This window comes from Lipophrys pholis (assembly GCF_963383615.2).
Source record: "Lipophrys pholis genome assembly, chromosome: 1".
NCBI classification, from domain to species: domain Eukaryota; kingdom Metazoa; phylum Chordata; class Actinopteri; order Blenniiformes; family Blenniidae; genus Lipophrys; species Lipophrys pholis.
This window is the reverse complement of record NC_137635.1, coordinates 52838029-52857880: the sequence shown is the minus strand read 5'-3', so window position 1 is coordinate 52857880 and position 19852 is coordinate 52838029. Positions and strand designations below refer to the sequence as shown.

Sequence of the window (19852 nt, the reverse complement as noted above, 5' to 3'; positions counted from 1 at the left end):
TGGGAAAAATACACATGTGAGTAGCAAAATGGCTCAACAGCAGCACCTGTAAAAATTTGGAAATCAAGCCCCCGCATCATGTTTCACCTACAGCTACAAAATTCGGTACACATGTATAACACACCAAGACACACAAAAAAGTCTGGGTTACACATACCAGAAACTCAACAGGAAGTCAGCTGTGTTGAAAAATAGGGCAGATTTTGGCCAATTTTGCCACAAAATTCAAAATTTTCGAGCACGTTCAAACTGGCCAGAACCCAGTCTCACTCCTTCTGTCAAGACCTGAATTATAAATCCTTTGTTTACGGGAAAATCTGAAAACACGCAGATCCTGTAAAATAGTTCAATGGATTTGGGTAAAATAATTGCAAAGTCTCTAAATAAATAACAGCAAGGATGTGTCTTTTCTCACAATCCTGTCACATATTTCAGTCCTGTTGTCTTAGTGTTAAACAGTTTTAATGATCTCTGATTTCAGTGGAGAAAAGCCTGGTGGTCGGATCTGAAGCGGTTTTCCTCAGCGACCTTTGACCTCGCGTGTTTCTCCTCTGCAGGTTCCGCTGCCTGAGCTCCTGCTGAACGTCAAAACTGTTCCACCACGGACCTCTGACCTTTGACCTCCGCAAGAGCTATGAGCAACCACCAAAACTCCCTGGATCCTGGTCGCTGGCTCAGTCAACCTGCTGTGAGCACAATTTGATTTATAGCATTGACAAGAATCAGAATCTGGAATTCTGAAAGTCAGATGCAAAAAGTTTCTTGTTGACTCCTTAACTTAGTCATCCTTGAAGTTTTTGTCTTCTGTTCTGGCACCGTTGTTTGACCCACATACTTCCTGTGATGTGTTACCTGAAGGCAGAGTCTGAGACAGGAAGAGAAGCCGTCTTTGACCGGCAATATGCTGACGATGCGGCGCTTCATTTGCATGTCTGTCAGAAATGTAAATCAAAGCCCTAGTTTGGTGATAAAGGACAACAAGCCTGAGATTTTCACATTAAAGGCAAAAATCTACCAACCTTGGTAGCGTTCTTTGTCATCTTACAAGATTGATATGAGATTTAAGACAGGATTCCAGCACTTTCAGTGGCCTTTACTCTAGAGTATTCTCTATCTGAGGTCCCACCGGCAACACTGCTGTTTACAGTGTTTACATGAAACGATACCACTGGTCGTACGAGCATCAAAGCTCTGATTGTCGAAACAGCTTCTCTTTGTCATGTCATCCGAATGTCTGAGAACCGTTCACATCGACTCCTGTACAGGTCAATGAAACCAAAGTGGCAAAAGATTCCAGGTTAATTCACATGTTGTTGTAAAGAAGTGTAAATCTTGAGAGCGTTCCTGCTGATCATTGGCGTAGAACATGTCACCTTGCCGCGGAAAACATTTCCGCTCCCCTAATACAATCAGAGGACGTCCACCAACATGAGCTGAGGTTTTCGTCGTCCTACTTTGGGGACACTGAGCCTCAGATTCTGGACTTCACAGTCACATGAAAATGCAACCTGCAACCCTGGACATCTCGTCCATATGGTTCCATACATTTCGTCCGCAACAAATTTCTTTCAGCATTAATTGAGTGGAGGGATTTCAAAGTATATTTCACACATCTGGAATGATTATTAAGTATATTTGACACAAAAACATGAAATATATATTTCATTATGAAGCAGTCTTTAGGGTTTGGGTTAGATCTGACGGGCGGAGGCGTGAGAAGCTAAATTTGAGAAATTCTCCAGAGAAACAAAGCCATATGATACTATACTGAATATATATGTATGGACATATACTAGATATATAAAAAATATATAAGATATCAATTTGAAATAACAATATGTAAAAGTAAATAGTACAGGATTTATTTTCTCAAAACAATTCTGAAATCTCATCCGTGGACGAGTTGTCGTACGATCGAAAACAACAGACTCAGAGGTCACGTGGGAGTTCAACATGTGGACACTTTCAGTTGAGGTACTTGTGTTTGTGGATACAACAGTTACTGACTCGGTAAGAAACGTTTCCGATCTGCAGTCTCTGTCCCCGGATCCGGCTTCTCCACGCTGCCACAGCGATGAAGAAGAGGAGGACTTGAACGAGGCCTTTGAAGTTCAGGGTTTCCAGCAGATTCTCCACCATTCCGGCCGCGGCCCGCCGGAGCAACCCCACGTCAATGACGAGCAGGACATCGAAGGTGAGACCTCACGGTTGATCTCCTTTCAGAAGACGTCAGGAATGGCTCCACTGGCTCGGCTGTCATCGTTAAGGCCTTGCTGCAGGAAGTTCATAGAGTCTAGATGACTCCATTAAGAAGTTGATTAGTTTTTTAGGAATTTCCAGAATGTTTCTTTCATCTTTTTTCCCATTTAATTTTCTTCTGAATTCCTCATTCGTTTTTGGTTCAGGGTTGTCTGAGACTTTGGGACAGTTTTTTTGGAAACACCTCAAAAGTTGTACCGTTTTTTTTTCCATCACAGCTCAATCAATAGAACTTTAGTCAATAATTTGAGACTGTTTTTCTACATCAAAACAAAATGCCTACATGCTTAAACATAGCAGGAACCACATATAGAAACATATACTGGCCATGGAATCAGAGTTTTGTTTTAAAATTACTTTAAAAATAATCTCCAGGCTAAAGTTTGTTCAACTTCCAGAAGTTATCTCAGATCTTAAGGTTATATTTATAATCTGTATTATAAGGTTTTCCTGCTCGTTAAATCTTCTGTATAATGTTCCATAACGTTTTTAATATCAGTAGGAATTTTTATGAAAGCAGGTGTTTACATTGTAATGGTCACTGCTAATGTTATACATTTTTACTGTATATTTGTGAATATGTATTATCATGGTGTGTTCCTGCCCTGGGATTGCAGACGGAAACTGGCTTCGGCTAAAATCTGTTACGAAGCGTTTTTTCTTCAAGATTAATGTTTTTGTGCATGGTCCCTGAAAAAGAAACTAAACAAATAAAATTAAATAAATAAACTAGTATCGAGAATCCACAAATTTTTTTTTACCTGTTTTGCTTTGAGGCAACGGCGGTGATAAATTGTATTGAAAAAGAAAGACTGTCAAATTAGAGCTTGATGGGAAGACCTGCTGGTGAAGTTAGTTCACTTTTTATAAAGATTGTTTTCACATTTCTTTTTTTGTTTGTTTGTGTGTTTGGTAAAGATCACCGCCACGCTTCTTTCAACGTCCACCATCCTCTCTCGATACCGCCCTCCGACAGCCGGAGGAGAAGGAGCCATGGAGGCAGGACGGAGGACAGGCGAGGCTCCGTCCCTGGAGCCGCTGCCACCATCGTGGAAGACCAGGCGGAGGATGAGGGCGAGGAGGAGGCTTACAATCATTCTGCTGGAGACAACAGGTAAGCACAACTTGGCTGTAATCTGGACGTGTATTTGACACATAAAAATGATGGACATGTAAGACAGCCAGAATCAGTTAAAAGAGACAAGCAGGTCACAGGCCGTCTGTTAAGTACAACTGCCTGTGTAATTATTGATTTGTTCTTGAAATAATGAGGGAAGTCGATCATGACAGGCAAGAGGAGACAGCATTTGAAGTTTAATGCACAATGTCTGAGTTATGACCATTTATTGTTTTGGTGGCAAGACATTGAACTTGTCACCTTGATAACCTTTGATTTTGTTAATACAACTATGTTCATGAGTAAATGTTTTATTTAAATCAGGGGTGTCCAGGCTCGGTCCTTGAGGGCCGGCGTCCTGCAGGGTTTAGCTCCTCCCAGTTGCACCACGCCTGATTGCAATAAAGAGCTCGTTATTGGGCTTTTTCACAACCTTAGTGATGACATCATCGTTAGATTCAGACATGCTGAAGACCGGCCCTCCAGGACCGAGTTTGGACACCCCTGATTTAAATGTATTTCACTGATGTCCAGACAAGACGTAAATACAACGTCCAAGAAGAACGTCTAAAAAAACGTTCATTCTGGCCCCTCTGAGGACGTCTTCTGGATGTATGAAGATGACATCTTTTAGACGTGTTTTGCTCAGTGGGTTGTAAACATGAGCGCTGGCCGAACGCCCGAACACGGATTCACTTCCCCTCCGTGACCGTGGCTTTACAGAGAACCACCCGATCACAACGGCGTCTCACCCGGGAGCAAAGTGACGGGCGTTGCTACTGACGACCCCGAGGAGGCGGCCGCGCTGGTCTCCGTTTACCTGGACGACATCAAGAGTCAGTATGAAAAAAACTCCCTTTAAACATCACGTCATGTGCAGGTTGACTGTCACTGCAGACACATCGTAGGATTACTGGTCAGCGCGACATTCACATTCACACAGAACAAGTGTGTGACATTTAGTTTGCACAGCGATCTCACTAAAGCACTTTAATACACTGACACTATATATACTATACACTATATAATACTCTTCATATCACTCAGTTTACACTTTTAGTTTCTTCTTTGTTTTTGTTTTAAGTGTTTTATAAATAAATGTTTTTGGGCTCTGAACTTTGAGATGTTTGACATGGAAACTTTTGTTTTTGGAAATTATACTTAAAGAAACATTTATTGTATAAATTATAAACACAACAGCTCTGTAGTAAAACAGATGGTTTTTATAGAATCTGTGACTTTACCACTTTGTTGATATGGTTTTCTGACTGACAGGCCCAATGGCTTGACTGTTTAGTGAATGAACCAACCAATGAATGACCCAGTCACATCCATCCATCCATCTTCTATCCTGCTTATCCAGTTCAGGGTCGCGGGGTGATGAACCAATCCCATAATGATCTATTAAATTTATCATACTTACATTTATACTATGGATGCACTGTTACTGGGCGAGTACGAGCATGAGTACTAACCTTTAGCTGTTTACCAATAGCAAGTACCGATACGAGTACTTATTTGTCATAAAGCCTAATTTAGACTTCTTACGCTAACGCTACGCAAAGGCTATGCGGGGCCGCAAACCACCTCTGCACAGCCTCTGCATCGACTCTGATCAGTCACTTTAATCATGTTTAGCATGAAGCATCGCTGGTGTGTGAGCCCTAAATCACTTTAGCATGTAGCATGTAGCATGTAGCATGTAGCATGTAGCTCGGCGTAAAATCCTCCTGGATCCACTGAGGAAACCAATGAGAGACATCAGGCTAACTCTGCTGGTCTAAATGTCTCTTCATAGTTTGGCAGAACATAATTTACAGACTGTCTTACTTCTGTAATTGTTTAAAGAAAATAAATCTCAGACGGTGACATCACGTATTACTCGCTGGGTTGTATTGGGGATCTTTTACATGGAGGAGTACTTCAAGCAGTATGGGACTCGGTACTGGTATCAGTATCAGTGCATCCCAAATTTATTTGCTGCTCTAACTCAACTTTGCTTCTTCAGCACTTTTAAAAACAACCACAGCTGCCCCAAAGAGCTGTACATAGACAGACATATAAGCCTGAAAACATGATGTGAAATCAGTAAAAACAATTTAAAGAAAAACTATGAAATACAATAAAAATAAAAAAACAATAAAATGATAGAGTAGAGTCTCAGGCGGGGTTAGAAGCCAAGGAGTAAGAATCGGTTATTTTAGCTGAGCTGCCTTACGAACGTAACAATCCTCTCCCATCATGCATTGGCAACCTGCGTGCCACTTTGTCTCCTGGCAGGATTTATTGCCAACATGAAAGAGTTTTCTGTAACTTGTTGATCTTGATCATGTGATGTGACGCTGCTGACCCCAACACAATGCAGTCGGCCCACGGCAGCCTGCCCACGGCCCTCTGTCTGTTGTTCCTGTGTGTGTGTGTGTGTGTGTGTGTGTGTGTGTGTGTGTGTGTGTGTGTGTGTGTGTGTGTGTGTGTGTGTGTGTGTGTGTGTGTGGTGGCAGGGGGTCAGACTCGGCTCCGGTTTTTGATCAGATGTCTTATTTAAAAACTGTTTGTTTGACGGACCGAAGGCTTTTCTCAGTGAGTACTCTGTCGTTTCCGCTCATATTTATCTGCAGCATGAACATACCTGAGCTTTCACACCAATACGTCGGACATAAATAAAGTGTGACAGTGTCTGTAGATAGTAACTGCAATGTAAATATAGATATTTCGACTGTATTGATGTGCACGTCACGAGCTCTTGTCGACGAAGTGCTAAAACAGTTTAAACGTGTGATTTCAACTTATTCTCATTAAATGTAGGAGAAACTATTACTTCCATCATCACTTGTTTAAGATATAGTCAGAGTGAAGAGTGTGAGGTGATTAATGAGTGTCCTGCGTGACGTCTGGGAGCCGAAAGGTTTGATTTCATTTCAGTGAAACGTTCTGAAGCAGAACAAAACTATACAGTTTAGGGAAATTATCATATTTCACCATTTCATGGAAGTAGAGAGGAAGATATCGAATATAGAGAGGTACCTGGCACAGTGTTCTTCGTAGTAGAAGAGTCTGGGTGCTGAACTGATCTGTACTCATGGGGAGAAACATTCAGTGCGTCATAAAAAGAATTTTGTTTTATCGAGCAAAACTCAAATGCTCTGGTTTCCTCATTTCCCAGAAGTTTTCAGACAGTTTATAGAAGGTGAATATAGTATTGTCCCGATTTTTGAAATATGTACTGCTGCTCTCTGTTCGATAAGATGTTAAAATGTCTCATTTCCATTGAAAATTCCTTTAAAAATAGTTTGACATTTTCCACTTATTACAATCCTGTACTAATTTACACTTAACACAACACACCAGTGTTATATTTACATTATGTTCAGTTCTTAAATAATATGTGTTTCATGCGTGTCCACTTATTTATTTTTTTATCATAAGACTTCATTTGCTTTGCTTTAAACGATTCATTTAAACAGATAAAATCAACAAAATCCCCCAAAATTAACCATTTGTACTGATATTATATACTCATTGTAAAGTAGTACGACGCTTTCAGCGAAGATTTGTTCACCGTTACTAATGTGTGGAGAGGTGTGGTTCCGCCGGCTCTCTGCTGGAATGTGACTTTCACTTAATTCTTTCACTGAAAAAAGAAAATAAATGTCGTGAAGAAATCTAATTTCACAGCAAATCACATTTGTGTCGAAACACGAAACCCTGATTTCTGCAAAGGATTTGCACCTGTGTGTGTGTGTGTGTGTGTGTGTGTGTGTGTGTGTGTGTGTGTGTGTGTGTGTGTGTGTGTGTGTGTGTGTGTGTGTGTGTGTGTGTGTGTGTCTCTCAGGTAATGAGATAATGCTGATGTTAAGTTGAGCGTGGAACATTGTTAGACTGCAGAAAGTTCCCACAAGACCACACACACACACACACACACACTCACACACACACACACACACACACACACACACACACACACACACACACACACACACACACACACACACACACACACACATTGAATCTTTACAGTTTGTTTTTTTGCAAATCTGGAAAACACTTAATGTCTTAATGGAAAACGAGTCACGATCCCAAACAAAAATCAAAATCAATCCAATTAAACTGTAACTTAAGAAAAGCTATCCGGTACAACAATCCTCTGACAAAATCGATATTAATCGATAGTTTCCAGGACAGTTTTATAGTCATACATCACAATATCTCTGTGTAATAATGAAGCAAAACAACTGTAAAATGGGTCAAGGGGGAAACTAATAGAGCATAATTTGTTTACCAATTAGTCCAAGCAAAGTCGGACTCCTTCTCGGATATGTGTTTTTATTTTATTTCTTTGTTTCGTTGTGGTTCCCACATGTCCCAAAATAAACCTTTTAAATCAAATCTGTGTTAACAGGCTCACCTTTTGCTGGGCTCGGTCCTCTCCACTATCTGGAATGTCATATCTGTAATCAGTGTGTAAAGTCGACACTGCGACTGAAGTTTCGGCTTCATAACGAATCAGACAGATGAAACGTCGACTCCGAGGGGAAGAAAACACACCAAATAAAACTGGGAGGGGTTCCTCCACAACTGATGATTCTTGATTATTTTTCCTTTTTAAAAACAAAATATGCTTCTGAAGCAGCTGTCCAGCCTCAAGTCTTCACTTCATATATATACATATATATAATACAAAAGGGCCAAAATATGACTGAGAAATCCTACCATAAGGACGAATGAGGATTATTGCTGCTTACTGGATAAAAAATAATTGGTTTTATAGTCTTTGTAGTTTATCAACATACATGCATTTGGTATTTTCACCTTTAAATACATTTTATTAAACAATCAAGAGCTATTGCAATTGATAAATGTGCTTAGAATAACCCTCATTCTACCTACCAATCAAATATCAAGCGAGACAGTGGCTGCATGTGGCCTGTTGGTCGGGGACTGTTGTTGTGCTGTGACCCTTGACCCCAAACTCAACGTCTCGCCCTCGCAGGTCACCGATTCGATGATGTCCCTGGAGTTCGACGGCACCTGGTGAGGCGGAGCTCCAGAGGCCCGGTCGTCCACGTCAGCAAAGAAAAGAGCTGCGAGACAAACCAGCACCTGCAGCCGGACCGCACACCCCACGAGGTCCTCATCGCCTCTGTCCAGTCTCATCAACACATAGATAACATATTAACACGCCAACCTTTGGTTTTAGAAGTGTGTGTTCTACTGAAACTTAAAGGGACAGTCCTATCTTGTGTGGGTCCACTGTCCATTGGACCCACACGGTCCTGTCCACAATGTCCCAGAACCTTCCGGGTGCAGATTGGCCTCATAAGCTGCCACCGTTCCCACATCTCGATTTAGATGAAGATGAAGATGGTCCTCTCCGAGCAGAAAGGTTAAACTACTAAAGGCACAGTCGATGAAAACGCCTATAAATCTGTAAAATATGGTAAACTCACCCCTAGATTTCAGTTTTGTGCAAATACAAAGGGATATATTTACTTTTTTTTTTTTTTACGTCCTATGTATTCTAACAGGTGTTTACAAATAGAAACTTAGAATGTGAAAAACATTACAAAGCTATTTATTGAACCAAAAAAAAAAAAAATGCAGAAAGGTTGTGGACGTTGAGTGTGAACAGGATCACTAATCTGCCCAATGTCAGTCTCGACAACAACAAAACAATTGGAGCGTCCAAACTGAGCCTGACAGGAGAGACGAAAGACGAGCCGGGAGTTTGAGGGAGTTAATCCAGGTGCCATTGTGAACAGGTACCACTCTGGACCGTGATAATGAGAGAGACTCAAGCAGGGAGAGGCAGTCAGGTCAAAATCTAAGAGGGGAGGTCTCGTCCACTGCGCAGTCCACCGCTCTCCCAGCTCAGTGTGTTTGAGTCCAGGATGGTTGGTTTGGACCTGAAGAAACGACAGAATAAGGTAGAGTGGGATTGTTTCAGGTTAAAATATACTTTCATCTTACAAGGAATTTTTTTACAAGTTCAATATTGATTTAAAAAAAAAAGTTCATCTTGAACTGATTTGGTTCAATCACAGTGACTTAAATAGAATTTATGAGAAAATTTGTAATGTTATGGAGCTTTCCTCATCTGGATAATTCAAATTTGTCAGATTTATTCAACAGGTACAGTAAAATATACGGAAATATTTAGCATGAATGTTTATAATAAACAAAGATGTGATCTGGGTTTTTTATCTTTTATTTAAATTGCTTTTTTTTTTCTTCTGGTCTTTCATTTGCAATTCCGGAGCTCATCCTCATTTAAAACCTTTATTTCAATGTTTGGGACAGCAGTTTGAAAGAAGTCCGACCAACAGACCCGGCGTTATAGTCAAACTTTAATTCATATTTCCAATCCACTGATTTTCAAACTGTTGCGTAAATGAAAGCAAAGTCCCCATAAAAGACAGTAATTACAAAATATTTTTGGAAATCAAGTTGAAAATATGCTATTTAATGAAAATATTACAATTATATAAAACATGGAAGTTAAATTTTGAAATAATGAATGGCTTTTCTTAATGGATATTCTTTATGAGAGATGAAGAACTGTTGCATCTTATTATTATTATGCTGCTGGTTTGGACGTTGTAGCTGTGGTGTGTGACAATTACCAATTTATCTTCAAACCAGGAGTAAACACGTTTCTGTTGTGAAATAACAAAGACGATTAAACCTCCACTGACTTTCAATCTGGTCACAGTCTGAAAGTGGTACACACTGTCAAAAGTTTGAGAATCCTTCACTGTATTTCCCAGGTGAAAAACCCAAAGAGCATACTCATATATATATTGAGGTAACCCCGGGGACACCAGCCCGCCACGTGGTGCAGATGAGTTTGTGAATTTCCAGAAGTCGGAGCATCGTCCTCAGAAGTGATGCAGGTGTGTGTTGGCGTGGCAGGTGTTCGTGGAGCTGAACGAGCTGGTGATCGACAGGAACCAGGAGCCGCAGTGGAGGGAGACGGCTCGGTGGATCAAGTTCGAGGAGGACGTGGAGGAGGAGACGGATCGCTGGGGGAGGCCGCACGTCGCCTCGCTGAGCTTTCGCTCCCTGCTTGAGCTCCGAAAAGTCATCACCCACGGTGAGGAGGAGGAGGAGTGAAGTTATTCACGCCACACATCGAAAGTTACGCATCATGTAATAATGGTGGAATATGCAGTGATGCTGGTAACACGTTAATTAGTAACGTTAATGCGTTACTATTTCCAAACTAGTACTCAGATTAAAGGTACTTATCCAAGTCACTGTGCGTTACTATTGTAGCGTCCAGCAGAACGAGTTTATTTTCTGTAAAGTCGCTTTATTATTAAACACACACACACACACACACACACACACACACACACACACACACACACACACACACACACACACACAGTCTCCGCATGCTCACATGGCCCGCCCCTCTTCTCCACTCTCAGCCAATCACAGACCAGCCCGTTCTAAAAATAAGTAAAGAACTTTTAAAACAAGCCAAATTAACTACCATGTATAAAAATAAGATTTTAAATCCTGGCGATGCCAAATAATTTGCAGTGTACTGAAATCAGACAACGGTGTGTGAAGACTTTCGCTTAAAGAAGATGATCAGATACAACGGAGTCTTATGGTCTGGTTTTACGAGGTTCATGTGAGAGTTCATTTGAGTTCAAGTTTCAAAGATGTTTTCCTGGGAACTTCCTGAGATTACGAAACATTGTTATCAGTGCGGTGCCAGGCACTAAGATAGTGGCCAATTATTGGAGAAAGGGAGGACACTCTCCAGAGAAAAGAATCTCACTTTCGTGTTTTCCCACCAAAAGGCCATTAAAGCAATCAAATTTACCTCTTAAGAAGACTCTTTTGGGAATATTTGCAGTAACAAGATGCCTGTGCAAGACCCTTGACCCCCATCAGCTCCCTGGAGCGCTATAATGTAGAAATAGGATTGGTCAATGCAGAAAAGGGGTTTAAGAAAGTATGATCAGTTAGTATAGCATGGAGCACTTGCTTTATCCTCTTTCAAGTTTTCAGTATTAAAACTGCAGTGATTACAATAAATGCGGATATTAATTTTGATTAATCCAAAGTTTTTTACACTTTCCACAAGTCAGACATCTACAAATGATGACGCACCGATACCAGTATTGGGTATTGGGTCGGATACTGTACAAACTCGTATTGGTCAAAAGATCCCTCATACAAGTGAGTATTAGGTGATGGCATACGTCAACAATGTTGTCTGCAGGTACGCAAAAGAGCACGAGCGATGTCAACGGTTTGGAGATTGTGTAATTTGGGTGACGACAGAAGTAAGACAGACTGTAAATTATGTTCTGTCAAAATATCAAGAGGAGAAGAAAGATAGTTCGTACAACACCAGCAACCGAATCTGGCTTTATGGCCTTTAATAAGTACTCGTATCGGTTCTCTGTATCAGTTAGTACTCATGTTTGTACTCCTCCTTAAAAGAAGTGTTGTCAGTGCATCCCTATCTACAAATTTAAAGATGTAAGACTAGAAAAACTTGACTCTCCAACGGTGTGGTTCTCGGAGGGAGACAATTCTGCAGCTGCTTTAGAGTATCTTGCCAATGAGGATGTAGCGTGACGATGCTGTGTCGTCCTGTTTTCCAGGGGCAGTCCTCCTGGATCTGAAGCAGAGGACTCTGCAGGGCATCGCTCAACAAGTGGTGGAGCAGATGGTGATCTCGGATCAGATCAAAGCTGAAGACCGAGCCAACGTCCTGGGAGCTTTGCAGCTGCGACACAGGTTCATATGACCGTCAGTCCAGACACCAGCCCATGGTGCCTTTAGTCCATCGTCCATCTGGAGGAGAACTCAGGCAAGATGCTTCCTCTCTCCACAGTCACCCCAGCGATGGGAAGGACCACAGCTCTTTCAGCAAGAACATCTCCGCTACCAACATGGCCACATCCACAAAAATGCACAACGGCCAATCGGAGCCCTTCATCCACCCTCCCAATCACACGGAGGCTGATGAAGAGATGAACAGGGTGAAAAGAAAACCAGAAACCTTTCCTGGAGATGTGACCGCATACATGTGATCTGTTTGACTGAATCTCCATATGTCGACTGTATTTGTATTTGTGGTGTGTGCAGGGTGAGGCTCCAGCCCTTTTTCCCTCCAGATCCAAACATGAAGTGAAGCTGATGGAGAAGATTCCGGAAGGAGCCGAGGCAACCGTGGTCCTTGTCGGTACGCAGCACACCACTGAAGACCGGGTCCAGATCAGTGCTCTGTGGGTTCAGATATGCTGAATCCCATTTTCATGATTGCTAACATTTCTCTGGGGTCATATTGTGGGAACCTGCTTCTATCATGTTTTGTCTAGTTCGTTTCCATGACACCAGCAGGTGAGACAGAGATTTTGATTGATTGCATCTGTTCCCCTCATGGCAGCTCTCACTGCTTATCGGCCAGTCAGGGTTCAAGCTCATGTTCCATGCAAACAGTTGCTATTGAGAAGGTGGTTCTGAAAAATCTAAGCCCCTCATGATCTAAGGTTTGAGCGACAGGTTCATTGGAATTTTCTGTCCCCCTGCAGGCAGTGTGGATTTCCTGGACCAGCCTTCCATGGCCTTCGTTCGGTTACATGAAGCAGTCTTGTTGGAGTCTGTGTTGGAGGTTCCTGTTCCTGTCAAGTTCCTCTTCCTCCTTTTGGGCCCACTCACCGCCAATATTGACTACCATGAGATTGGACGGTCCATTTCAACACTAATGTCCAATAAGGTGACACCCTTTAGACTCAATCGTCCTATGCGCTGCAACTAGATCTTGAGATTCCATCATCCAATGCCTCTGGTGTCTCTTTCAGCACTTCCACGATGGGGCGTATCAGGCGGATAACCCCCAGGATCTGTTGACGGCCATCAATCATTTCCTGGACTGTAGCATAGTGCTTCCACCTGCTGAAGTCAGTGATGATGAGCTGCTCCACTCTGTGGCCCGCTTCCAACAGGAAATGCTCAGAAAGAGGGAAGAAAAAAGCATCAAGCCTCCGGAGAAACAGACCAGCATTCAGCTAGAAGAAGGTCAGTCACTGTATAGGTCCTCCTTTATTAAATTACTTCTTGCCTGATTCAGCCTTAAAGGTCCCATTTTATACAGTTTTTCAACAATTTCACATCTGTGTCAGGGGTCCAACAACATTGTATTCAAAGTATATTTCCCTCAAATCCAGCCTTGGTCCTGAATTTCATTCAGTCTAAAAGTCCCTCTCGTGAGTTCTACTGAGAACAGGCTGTTTTTGTGTCTGTACCTTTAAATGATAATGAGCGTCTCTCCACGCCTTGTTAGCAGAAAAAAAAGGCAAAAAGGCAAAAACTTTTCACCCAAGCAGTACTACAAAGTTTTCGGTCTTCAAAACAAAACAAACTTTTACCTTTACCTTATTTCCCATCAACTGTTAAACTATCTTGTTGGATTTTGCTTCATTTTGGGCATTTCCATTTCTTTTTCCATATCTATATATGCTTTTGGTTACTAAATAGTTTGATGGAATTGTCACTTGTCTCTTCTAGATTCATTCATTCCCACCAAATCCAGTGACGAGACTTTGCGGCGTACAGGTCGTCTGTTTGGAGGATTGATCAAAGACGTGACTCGGCGTTATCCTCAGTATGTCAGTGACATCCGAGATGCTCTGAATCCACAGTGCATGGCTGCCATCATCTTCATCTACTTCGCTGCACTCTCTCCTGCGATAACATTTGGGGGACTGCTGGGTGAGTCTGAACCCAGAGAACTGAGTGACTTCAAAGGGTTGCTGGATGGTTCTGACGTTTAGCTTTTGAAGGAAGCTGTCCTTACCCATGATCTGTAATATCATGATGCAGGTGAGAAAACAGAAGGTCTGATTGGCGTGTCGGAGCTGATTGTTGCCACAGCAATGCAGGGTATTGTTTTCAGTCTGCTGGGGGCTCAGCCGCTGCTCGTGATCGGCTTTTCTGGACCGTTGCTGGTGTTTGAAGAAGCCTTCTACACGGTAAGCTACCCTGAGTGAAAGTTACCGACATGAGTGTTTGCTGCGCGGACAGAGACACAATCAAATTATTCGAAGTACATCACTATGCAGGAGCAAGAAACCTCCAAAGATTCGGCAACTTGATGGCTGAGGGAACAAAGACATTATCAAGAGGGGTTTGTGATTTTTGTAACTTACTTTACAGATATTTCCTGTCAATGTGTATATTATATTTGAAGTACCAAAAACACTTTCTGACAGCTTAAGCCCGATAGCAAAGTGTTCTGCTGGATAAGCTTTTTGAGAAAGCAGGTGATGCATTCATCCAATCTTTCTTTTGAACGTTCCTCTCACACGTCGTAGAATCAGTGCTGCTCCAGGGTAAAGTATCGCCTCACAAAAGCTGCCTGCTCTGTGTTTCTGGGTAGTTTTGTAAAGTCAACGGGGTCGAGTATCTGACTGGCCGGGTGTGGATCGGGTTCTGGCTGGTGCTCATTGTTGTCCTGACCGTGGCCTTCGAGGGAAGTATCCTCGTCCGCTTTGTCTCCCGCTTCACTCAGGAGATTTTCTCCTTCCTCATCTCCCTCATTTTCATCTATGAGACCTTCGTCAAACTATTCAAGGTGTGTTGAGAGCAAGTTTTTCATTGGTCTGACCGTAAATAAAACAAACCATTGGAAAACTGGACCAATATCTTGAGCTTTGGGTTCTTTGTTGATGTTTTCCAGATTTTTCAAGAGCATCCACTACGCAACTGTCTTCATGGAAACAGCACAGTCCTTCCATCTACAAGCAACTCCAGTGAGACTTCTGGAAGCCCTGGAAAGGTTGTTGGAGAACCAAATACTGCTCTGCTTTCATTCGTCCTCATGTCAGGAACGTATTTCATTGCATTCTACCTTCGCAAGTTCAAGAACAGCTCCTTCTTCCCAGGAACGGTCAGTGCATATTTTTACACAATGATAAAAATTCAGGGCTTTTTAAAACAGTTGTATACAAATACGGCGACATTCAGGTACAAATGTATGTAAAGACAAAAACATTTAGATGACAGCTGAAGGAAACAACAACATCCCTTCATATCTCCACATCATTGTTCTTGTGTTTCATTTTCAGCTCCGTAGGATCATCGGTGACTTTGGGGTGCCCATCGCTATCCTGATCATGGTGCTGGTCGATTACAGTGTGGAGGATACCTACACCCAAGTAAGGGTGGAGCCCAGTTTAAAAGCAGTACAGGAGACTCTGCAGTGTTAGATAACTCGTGACCTGTTGACTCACAGAAACTGAGTGTGCCCAGTGGATTCTCAGTGTCCAGTCCGGAAAAAAGAGGGTGGCTGATCTCTCCTATGGGGTCAGATGGACAGTTTCCAGTTTGGATGATGGGTGCCAGCATCTTGCCAGGAATCCTCGTCTTCATCCTGATCTTCATGGAGTCGCAGATCACAGCGTACCACACTTTGATTTTTTACAGAATTGAGAATAATTGGTCTTTTAAATGTGTCTTAGTACTTGGCTTGGACCTAAGGAGTTTTAACCTTGTTGATCTCCATTTGGGAAATAATTAAACTTTCAATGAAGGTTTTTTTTGCCGTATCTTCTAACCGGATTTGGATTTGAATTTCCACTGGATGGTATTACTTCAGCGTCCGGTCTAGATCCTTGGCCTTGACAACCATCAACCTCATGTTGAGTCGTTGACTCCTAGGCTCTTGGTAGTAACTCATTGTTTTGACTTTTTTTAATTAACAATATCTTTGACTTGAGCTTGACTTGGTCCTGTCCTGGCTGATTTACTACGATCCTGTGTCAAGCTTTCTAAATTGCATCCCCCTGCAAATAGTGTTCTTTCAGTTTGTGTATATTTTGCAGGCGATCTCAACTCAACTCAGCTTTATTTCATATCGTCATATCATATTTCATACATAAATAGACATAAAAATCTCAAAAACATGGAGTGGAATCAGTAAAAAAAGAAAACAATAATAATATAATAAAACGACAGGACAATGCCCAAAGAGGAGCAGAGTTGGACTAAAAGCCAATGAATAAAATTGGGTCTTGAGATGATCTTTTAAAATTAACCAGTGAAGGGAATTGTCTGATGTGTAGTGGTAGCTCCTTCCGTAACTTCAAAGCAGCGACTAAAGCAGCTCTGTGGCCCCTGAGCTTCAGTTCAGGCCTCAGTACCTCCAGGAGCAGAATAACACTGTGAGTGACATCATGTGCAAACAGGAGTAGTCAAATGAGGACTGGTATGCACAATTGATTGATTGACTGGCTTCTGACACGTAAAAAATGAAATGTGCTATTATCAAACATATCAGAACCGTGAAATAAATAACAGAAAAGAAAGAAGGAAATACAGAAAGAAAAGCACAATATGGCAGATGATATGTTGTAAAGTTAAAACTGTGGAAAAGGCCAAAGCAGCAGAGATTTGTTCAACAACAAATTCTGCCAATGAGCAGCATGTCTGCTGGGTTGATACTCACCTCTTTTTCAAATGTGTTGAAAAGAGACCCAATCATAAACAACACAGTTCTGAGAGTGTTTGAAATCCCATTGCGTGTTGTTAAGGAAAACAAATGTGCTCGTTGGCGCCCTATCAGTACATCATGCTCGAGCAGTAGTTAATTTGGGCCCATTTTTATAGGAGCAAACTGTCAGTAGACCAGGCCTTTCGTCTCAAAAATCAGTTCTTTATCATTTACTATTTTGAGTTGTCTCTTCTTGTTTATCTTTTTTTTTTTTAACTGTTTGCCAGGCTGATCGTCAGTAAGAAAGAGAGGATGCTGGTAAAAGGAACGGGTTTTCACGTGGACCTCCTAATTATCGTGGTGGTCGGAGGAATCTCGGCGCTGTTTGGCTTGCCCTGGTTGTCTGCCGCCACAGTCCGCTCAGTCACGCACACCAACGCCCTGACTGTCATGAGCAAAGCCGTCGCCCCAGGAGACAAGCCTCGTATCCAAGAAGTCAAGGAACAGAGGGTTACTGGTTTCCTGGTGGCTGTTTTAGTGGGTATGATAACGACAAACATCTCCATTCATACCTGTGCTATGGCTGATTAGTCTGCTGTAACAGGTTAAAACTGGTATCTGCTCTTTCAGGTTTTTCCATTGTGATTGGAGATGTTCTTCGTCAGATCCCTCTTGCTGTTCTCTTTGGAATCTTCCTCTACATGGGTGTGATGTCCCTGAATGGAATCCAGCTCACAGAGAGACTCATTCTTTTGCTGATGCCCCCTAAGTATCACCCGGACCAGAATTATGTCCGCAAGGTTAGTCCTGGTCCTTAATTTGTCACAAACAATTATACACAGTATAATGTGCGATGAAATGTGTTTAGCAGCTTAACTTCAGATAAAGAGAGGAAGGGGACAACTACCTGCAAATAATCTCATGAGGAATTGAGTCTCACTTAAATGTCACTACACCATTGTCTCACAGGTGCGCACACGGACGATGCACATGTTCACCATCATTCAGCTCACCTGTCTGGCTGTGCTGTGGACTGTCATGGCGACCGCGGCAGCGCTGGCCTTCCCCTTCGTACTGCTCCTGACCATCCCGGTGAGGATGCTGCTGCTGCCGCGTCTGTTCACTCGCCGAGAGCTGCAAAGTGTGAGTTTCACCTTCACAGTGGACACATCACACTCTATCGCTCAGTCGCAGATTAAGACATGAAGAGGAATTTTCCTGTTTTCACCATGTCTCTCTTCTTCTTTGGAGTTGTTCAGTTATATTTTTCTGTGTGAGTTTCCTGTTCAACTCCAATTCAATTTTGTGTATACAGTGCAAATTACAACCCTGTCATTTCAAGGTACGTTTACAGGGAAAAACCCAGCATTCCTACATGACCAAGCACAGGCCCCAGTGAAGAAAACAAAACTCCATTAGATGAAACCTCTAAAAATACAAAACTTGAAGCTCCACAGTCAGAGATCATGCAGGAAGGTACAGAGAGAGAAGAAAGCCCAGACTAGCAGAGTGGGACAGAATGTTAGTGTCATGTGACACTGACATATGTATGAATGCATGGAGAGTGACAAAATCAGACATCATCAGTGCAATAAAGTTTCCCACAACCTAAACCTACAGCAGCTTAACTAGAAAATGGTCCAGTGTGTCCTGAACCAGCCCTAACTGTAAGCTTCATTAAATATAAAAGTCCTGAAGTCATAAAAGTAGAGACTGTCTGCCTCCCATTCTACTTTTAGAAAATCTAGGAACCTCCAGTAGGTCAGCACTCTGAGAACCAAGTGTTCTTCTGGGGTGATATGAGACAAACAGCTCTTTCAGATATGATGGAGCCTGGTTGTTTTAAAGGTCTGCCTCCTCTTTACTGGACCCGTCCCTTTCTGCTTAATATTTCATATTGTGGCAGAAAATATTTATCTCCCTCTGACAATAACTGAAGCTACTTCACCAGCAAATCTTACAAAACATCAACCAAATATATTTTAAAATCTAGACAAGGTAGAGTTGACAACTATCCTGTTTTGAAAAGTAAATAATTAGGTAGATATATATCTATATGCACTCCGATTGACACACATTTTACATTTGTGGTTATTTCGTTTTGCCTTAGTTGTATTTACATGAGGTTCACCTCAGAAAATATGTAAAGATGTGTACATTAAGAAAACAAATAGTGGTTTTAAACTCATCACAGTGTCTTGTTAAAACACTTCTGTTTCGTGTTCCTGCAGCTGGATGGCGATGATGGGGACCACCCACCTGGAGGAGAAGGAGCGGCAGGTCGAGCACACCCAACGGCAGAAGCCTGAGAAGCTGGAAGCAACTCGCTGATTGGTCAAGCTGGTGGAGATCTGTGACGTTGATTAATTGCTCTGTTGTGGGTGGAGGGCCTGTCCATGTTATCATTTACACTAATTGCTGGTACTTTGTGTTTCTGACTCCTAGCAGTAAAAGATGAAATGATCATTTAAAAGGTTCTCTGTGTTTATTTTTTTCATTTGCAGAATAATAATCTGATTTTATCATGACACATTGTCCTAGAGATTGTTATTTAAATGTCAGCCTCAATCACTCCATCGTCACTCGAACCACAAAATAGCTGATACGGCAGACAGTGATGGTGGAAAAGATGAGCAATACAGATTAGTCTGCTCTGGTCAAAAACCACATTCCCTCATGACAAGCTGAGCTTCATTGTTCAGCACAACCCATTATGGAAATTTGACACTTTTTCTTCCTTCAACTTATTTACTGGTGTGCAAGAGTAAGCTATGATGGTGGCGCTTTGTTATATTATGGATAGACTCTGAACTTTTCCATCAAATTTCAGCCTTTATCCTGCATAACCCCTGTTGTGGATGTCTTCTTTTGCAAGATAGCAAAGATTAAAGCCTAGAATCTATCTATCTATCTATCTATCGATCTATCTATCTATCTGTGATACCTGTCCGTTGCCCCGCCCACGATTGCTGACTCACCTGGTCGTCACGGTAACACCCCCCCCCCCCCCCCCCCCCCCC

At 42.1% G+C, this 19852-nt stretch overlaps 1 protein-coding gene across 1 annotated transcript; it reads left to right on the top strand.

Annotated features, from left to right (window-relative positions):
* Window positions 1-1953: 1953 nt before the first annotated feature.
* Window positions 1954-19301, top strand: LOC308115133 (anion exchange protein 2-like; the record flags this gene model as incomplete). Its single annotated transcript, XM_080472490.1, has 20 exons — window positions 1954-2194; window positions 3178-3373; window positions 4100-4212; window positions 8367-8503; window positions 10286-10466; window positions 12001-12136; window positions 12234-12381; window positions 12488-12584; window positions 12934-13118; window positions 13204-13420; window positions 13910-14113; window positions 14225-14373; window positions 14781-14975; window positions 15081-15290; window positions 15469-15558; window positions 15636-15802; window positions 17120-17373; window positions 17463-17632; window positions 17802-17975; window positions 19064-19301. The coding sequence occupies 20 exons, from the start codon at window positions 1954-1956 to the stop codon at window positions 19139-19141; spliced, it is 3342 nt and encodes a 1113-aa protein (XP_080328616.1). The 3' UTR covers window positions 19142-19301.
* Between the last annotated feature and the right edge of the window lie 551 nt (window positions 19302-19852).